Source organism: Cebus imitator, unplaced genomic scaffold, assembly GCF_001604975.1.
Source record: "Cebus imitator isolate Cc_AM_T3 unplaced genomic scaffold, Cebus_imitator-1.0 Scaffold801, whole genome shotgun sequence".
In the NCBI taxonomy this organism is placed as follows: Eukaryota; Metazoa; Chordata; class Mammalia; order Primates; family Cebidae; genus Cebus; species Cebus imitator.
Window position 1 is genome coordinate 538,790 of NW_016108116.1, and position 7,275 is coordinate 546,064.

The window sequence follows — 7,275 nt, forward strand, 5'->3', positions numbered from 1 at the left end:
CCTGTGTATGACCAGGGTGAGTGGGAACATGGGAGACAAGAGGGACGTTAGCCAGACAGAGGGAGAGACAGGGAGATAGGCTGGAGAAAGAGATTCGTGTGCTTGTGCTTTGCCATAGTGAGCAAGAATAGGGTTCAGTCTGCCTCAAATCTACTGAGGCTCTGAGGCTTACTGGGCTCATATAGGTGGGGACAGATAACTGTGCTCAACTTTTCCAATTTTGAGTTCAGTGACTTCACACTGGTAACTTCAAAATTGTCATGTTGGGCATATTTACACCATGGAAATTTGCAAATACTTCAAGCCCAGCCCTTTTATCTGGAGTTTTCATTGCGAAATGTTTTCCAAAGAAACCCCGGGTGTGCCCTGCAACACCCAGCTTGTCCTTAGGGCTTTTATTAAGAGAACAGATATTTCAGGGAGCCGTGAATACTCTACTCAGTCTTGTGAGGATAGAGCAATACCAGCTTCCCCCTGAAAGGAAGAAGAAGCAGCTCATTCTGTTGATTTTTTTTTAATCTGTGTACTTTCATCTGGAAGAAAGATTTAAGCTGTTTATCAGGTTACTGATGTGACTGAATGATCTAAATATCGTTCTTCTACTTGCGCATTGATTTTAGAAGAGATACAATACTATCTTTGGTTTTAAATATTTAAAGAGTTTCATTATTATTTTTTAGGTTGACGTAACTCCTGCCAGCATGTCTTACCAGCAAAACCAGCAACAGTGCCAGCCCCCTCCCAAGTGTCCTCCCAAGTGCACCCCAAAATGTCTACCTAAGTGTCCCCCCAAATGCCCACCGCAGTGCCCAGCCCCATGCCCACCTCCAGTCTCTTCCTGCTGTGGTTCCAGCTCTGGGGGCTGCTGTGGCTCCAGCTCTGGGGGCTGCTGCAGCTCTGGGGGCTGCTGCAGCTCTGGCGGTGGTGGCTGCTGCCTGAGCCACCACAGGCCCCGTCTCTTCCACCGGCGCCGGCACCAGAGCTCAGACTGCTGTGACAGTGAACCCTCTGGGGGCTCTGGCTGCTGCCACAGCTCTGGGGGCTGCTGCTGACCAGACCTTGAACATCACAGAGGAACCCTTATGGTGAAACTTGCAGCCAGGACCTGTCCCAGACTGATGCTTCTCCTGACCCTTTTTTCCCTTTCCATGGGCTGACACGCCCTGTGAAGTGTTTTGTCTGTTGTCATAGCCCAAGAGCCTATCCTGGATCCTCGCCTCACCTTCCCACTTTACCTCGAGCAACAATAAAGCTCTGTTGCCTCTTCGTGAAGTATTCTGGCCATTTTCAAATATTTTACTCTTTTCAAATCCCTTAAAGTCCAGTGCCCCCAGCCATATACTTTTAAGGATGGTTTGGTAAGAGTGGAATGCGAGAAAGAGGTATGCTGGAAGCAATCTCCAGACGGGCAATGCTGAAAGAGCAGCGTCACAGTGGTGCTTCTCAATGGGACCGCCTGTGTGCACTCAGGGACTGTGAAATGTGGACCCTCTCAGCCCAGGCAGGGGCCTGAAGGGCCTGACAGCCCCAGGGCTGAGCACTGCGGGCCATGCGCTGCTGGGTCGGTTTAACTCACCGAGTTGAATGCAACTTATTTCCATTTTCTCTTCATGTCATGATGTCCAAGTTAGAAAAATCTTTGCCACTTCAAGCAAAAGGGTATATTTAACAGAATTCTTTTCATCTGATTTAAAATGCTTGGCATGAGAATCAGAACCCTTAGGGGCAAGTTTAAATGACAACTCTTTGCATCTCAACTACTCTCTAGGGAGGAGGAGTCCGCCCAGTTCTTGCTTTCTTTCCTGTTCCAGCCTCTCCACTAAACAATTGTTAAATAAATAGTTAAGCAATGGGAGGCTGAAGGAACACCTCAGTATGGGCCTGCCCAGTCCCTCTGACGCAGTCCGTGGCTAAGTGAGGCAGAGCATGAACGGGGGTCTGGCCTTGTCCCTCTTTCATTGTTGCACCTGTCTCACTGCAAAGACTCAGGCCTGGAGAATATGAAGGACAATTATGAGAAATACTAGACTCAAAAAATATACATAAACCAAAACAAGAAAGAAAGAAGAAAGAAAGTTTTAGATTTCTTGGTTAAGAGATCTTTTTTCATGTTCTTAAATGATACACATAGTCCTCAAAACTTTCTGCTAAGGTTTCATTTGCTTGCGGTTTTACTTCCTAATTTGTTAGTATATTCATTTTTATTGTGAAATATATCCTATATACAAAAGAATAAATAAAATATATCTATGTAATTTTAAAAGAAACACATATAATACCACCATGAGGATAAGAAATGGGAGACTGCTAGAACTCCCCAGGTGCCCCATATGTCCCAGTCACAAGACGCCTCTTCACGCCAGCCAGAGATAGAATGCCACAATTTTCAATTTTCACTGTAGTTTTGCTATCCATGTATGCTTCCCAGTTAAGTTTTTAAGCTTTATAAACAAGGAGTCACATTTTTATATAATTTTTTCTTTGTTCAATGTCCAGTTGAGAAGGTAAATCCTACTGTATGTTGATCTGTACCTTATTCATGTTCATAACATACGATTCATTAAACAGTATATTACATTTTACAGTGTACCAGAACATATTTGTCCATTCTACTGATGATGATGATTTAGTTTGTGTCTCGTTTTTTACTAATAATTCCAATTCTGCTATGAAAATTATTATCTATGTCTTCTGGGACGTATCTGAGAAGTTTTGATTTTTCCCGTGAAGTATGATTAGTGGGTAGACATACTTTCAACTCTCTGGATAACAACAAAATGTTTGCCAGAGGGATTGCATTAATATTTATCCTGACCAGTATTGCATGAGAGTTTCTGTTGCTCCACATCCTCACCATTAGTGGTACTGGCAGACTATTTTAATTTTGCTAATCGGGTGGGTGTCAGTATCTCTTATTATCTTTTCATCTGCATTTTCTAGATTACTTATGAAGTTGAGCACCTTTTATTGGTCATTTGAACCTCCCCTTGTGTTAGATTTATTTTCAAGCCCTTTGCTCACATTTCAATTATGTGTTTCTATTTTGTAAAGATGGGTTGGCTTTTTATTTCTGTATCTTGTGTGTATTAGTTATGTATAATGCAAATATTTTTTGCCACTCAGTGATTACTTTAGTTATTTAATCCCTTTACATTTCCACTTGAGTGCATTTGTATAAAGTGTAGGGTTGGCTCAAAATTTCTTCTTACCTGTTGATGTCCAATTGCTCCAACACCATTCATTGAAAAAGATATTTTTTTCATTTAATTTCTTTTGCACTTTTGTGAAAGATGAGTTGAACATATTTGTGTAGATCTATTTACTAATTCTCTATTCCATTCCATTGATCTCTGTGTCTGTCCCTACCCCAGTACCATACTGTCTTGGTTACTGTAGACTCACTGTTGGGTAGAATTATTCTTATTGATCAAGACCATTTGATCTACTTTAGGGCCTAGGCTTATGCCTTTTAATATAAATTTTTCAACAAGTTTAATCTAAAAAAAAAAAACTTTGCTGAGATTTTGTTAAGAATTGTATTAAACCTGTAACTCAATTTGGGGAAAATTGACATCTTTATGTTGTCTTCCAATCCTTGAACACAGAGTATCTTTCCATTTACTTAGGTCTTCTCTGAATTCTTTCATCATTTTTTTCTAATTTTCGGTATACCAATTCTGTCCATGTTTTGTTCAGTGTATACCTAAGCATTTAAATTTTTTTGAAAGGGTTGTAAATGCTGTTAGGCTTTTGGCATGTTCACTGTTAACCTGTAGACATGTGCTTTGTTTTCTTGCATTGATCTTGTACCTTGCAACATTTTTAAATTCATTTATCAATTCTAGAGTTATTGCTTTTTCTTAGACTTCTTGAGATTTTCTGGTAGGACATCATGCTGCCTGCAAATGGAGATCGTGAACACCTGATATTTTTCTCTCATTTTCAATCTTGGGAGAAAGCTTTCAGGTTTTTACACTTAAGCATGATGGTAGCTGTAGAATTTTTGTAGGTGGTCTTTATCACAATTGGAGCATATTTCCCTCTATTTTTAACTTGCTAAGAGATTGTATTATGAGTGGGTACTGAATTTTATCAAATGTTTTAATGCACCACTTCATATGATTGTGTGATTTTTCTGTTTTGGCTTGTTGATATAATGGATTTCACAGATTTTCAAATGTTGATTCTGCTTTGCATACTGAAATAAATCTCAGTTGATCATTGTGTATAATTATTTTTACATATTGTTGGACAAGATTTGCTGGTATTTTGTTGAAAATTTTAGTGTCTAAGTTCATAAGGATGTCGTAATTTTCTTTATTTTTAGACTGTGTTTATCTAATTATGATATCAGAGAAACAATGGGCCTCATTAAATGAGTTGAGAGTGTTCTGCCTACTTCTATTTTCTGAAAGAAATTGTGGGAAACACATGTTAATTTTTTTACATGTTTGGTAGAATTCCCCAATGAATCCATCTGGACTTAGACATTTTTTTGAGAGGTTTTAAGTAATAAATTTAATTTCTTGAATGGCTATGGAACAATCTAGATCACTTATTTTATCTTCTTAGCTTAGTTTTGGTAGTTTATGGTTTTAGAGAAGTTGGCTCATTTCTTTTAAGTTGTTGCATTTATGAGCAGAAAATTGTTTGTAGCATTCTCTTATCTTTTTAATGGCTGTAGTAAAACTAAACTTTTTATTTCTGGTACTGGTGATCTTTAACTTCTCTCTTTTTATTTTTGTGAACCCTGCTAGAGGTTTACAAATTTTATTTTTGGTTATTGAGCCGTATTGCATTAATTTCTTTTATTATTTTCTAGTTTAAAATTAGGTTGATTTTTGTTTAATCTTTACTTTTTCTTCCATCTTTTTCAGGTATATTTTGCTTTCCTTCTTGTATCTTGAGCCAGAGGCTTAGATTATTAATTTGTGGAATTTAATTTGTTTCTAGTGAGCACTTACGGCTAAAAATTTCACTCTTAACACTGCTTTGACTGTTTCCCTGTCTTTGTTAGTTTGGGTTACAACAGCAAAGGATCATAGACTGGGTGACTTAAAAAACAAACATTTATTTCTTACAGTGCTGGAGGTTAGGAAGTTCACAGTCAAGGTGATAGAAGACCTACTGTCTGATAAGGCCACTCTTTCTGGCTTGCAGGTGTCCACCTTCCCACTGTATTTTCACATGGCTAGAGAAAAATTATCTCCTGTTTTTTCTTATAAGGGCACTAATCCCATTCATGAGGGCTCCACCCTCATAATCTAATCACCTCCCAAAGACACCCATCTCTTAATAACATCACATTGGGGACTAGAATTTCAATATATGATTTTTTATGTGGGGGACACATTCAGCGTATAATTAATCCCATATTTACATGTTGTATTTTCATTTTTGTTCATTTCTAAGTATTTTTAAAATTTTCTTTGAGACTTCTTCTTTAACTCATAGACTGGGAGTATATTGTTTAATTCCATACGTTTAGAGATTTTTTTTGTTGTTTTCTTTCTTTATTGATTTCCATTTTGTATTAATAGAGAATTAAAAAGCTATGCCTCAGTAATTACCAAACTAAAAGGACTTAAAAAGAAAGTTTTAATACCACCTCAAGGAACAAATAATTATTGTTGTGTTAGCCTGTTCTGCACTGATATAATTGAATACCTAAGGCTGGGTAATTTATAGAGAAAAGAAGTTTATTTGGCTCATGGTTCTGCAGGCTGCACCAGAAGCATGGTGTTGGCATCTGGTCCTGGTGAAGCCTCAGGAAGCTTCCACTCATGGTGGAATGCAAAGGGGAAGTTGACAATCACATGACAAGAGAGGGAGCAAAGTTGGTGGGGGTTGCCATACTCTTTAAAAAACAGATAACCCATGAACCAGATCTGAATAACACTCATTACCTTGTGGAGAGCACCATTCATGAGGGATCTGACCCCATAACCCAATACCTCCCATCAGGTTCCACTTCCAACATTGGAAGTCACATTTCAACATGAGATCTGGAGGGCACAAATATCCAAACCATATTAATTATCTTTACAAAATATTGCAAATCATGTAAAACTTGGAAGATGCAACATTTATACCACATCTGGACTCAAATTTCTCAAAAGAATAATAAATCAATATTAATTATAAACAAATACATGAAAGTCACAAACTAAATGCTAAGTAATCAGATCAGTAGTATGTAAAAAAATATATTTTGTCCAATTATTGATTAAGCTAGGAATGCAAGATTTATCATTAGAAACTATATTTCTTTTATTTTTTTCAAATGGAGTCTCTCTGTGTTGCCCAGGAGTGCAGTGGCATGATCTCTGCTCACTGCAACCTCCACCTCCTGGGTTCAAGCGATTCTCCTGTCTCAGGCCCCTGAGTAGCTGGGATTACAGGTGTGCACCACCATGCCTGGCTAATTTTTGTATTTTTAGCAGAGGTGGGGTTTCACCATGTTGGTCAGGCTGGTCTGGAACAGCTGACCTTGTGATCTACCTGCCTCAGCCTCCCAAAGTGCTGGGATTGCAGGCATGAGCCACCGCTCCTGGCCTATATTTCTCTATATTAACATATTAAGAGAATGGAGCAATGACAAAAACTAATGAAATCTCAGCTTTTATGGAGCCTTCACTCTCCTTGAAAAGAAAGACTACAAACAGATAAATTGTAATGTGTTGACAGGTTTGAAGTCCATAAGCAGAGTAGAGATGGAGAATAGTGGTGTTTATGTTTTGTTTTCTATTGTAGTCAAGGTGTATTGAGAGGTGACATTTAAGCAGAGGGCTCAGTGAAATGAGAGAATGGTGGCCCAATTCACTATTTAGATGAAGAAAATTCTTCCAGGTAGCTGGAAGAGCAAGTGTAATAAGTATGCTTGGCATGCTTCAGAATTAGCAAGTGGGGCAGAGCTGGCAGAACCTAGTGGTTGAGATAAAGTGGATTAGGCAATAACGTCCAAGTACGTAAGTAGGATTGGATGGGACCGTGTGTACCACAGCAAGGACATGGATTTTGTTCTAAGGGTGATGGAAGCACTGCTTTAGCTATATCCCACAAGCTTTGATGGTCTGTGTTTTCATTGTTATTCCACATAAAACTATTTTCTAGTTTTCCTTATGACTTCCTCTTTGATTCATAGGTCATATAGGTAAAATTAATTTTTTTTTTTTTTGAGACGGAGTTTTCGCTCTTGTTACCCAGGCTGGAGTGCAATGGCGCGATCTCGGCTCACCGCAACCTCCGCCTCCTGGGTTCAGGCAATTCTCCTGC

The 7,275-nt window shown here is 38.7% G+C and overlaps 1 protein-coding gene across 1 annotated transcript; it reads left to right on the forward strand.

Moving 5' to 3' along the window:
- The first annotated feature begins 6 nt into the window (after positions 1-6).
- On the forward strand, positions 7-1,272 carry LOC108297430 (late cornified envelope protein 2D-like). The gene is made up of 2 exons (XM_017520092.1): positions 7-16; positions 681-1,272. Exons 1-2 carry the CDS (start codon positions 8-10, stop codon positions 1,050-1,052), a joined length of 381 nt encoding a protein of 126 aa, XP_017375581.1. The 5' UTR covers position 7; the 3' UTR covers positions 1,053-1,272.
- The last annotated feature ends 6,003 nt before the right edge of the window (positions 1,273-7,275 follow it).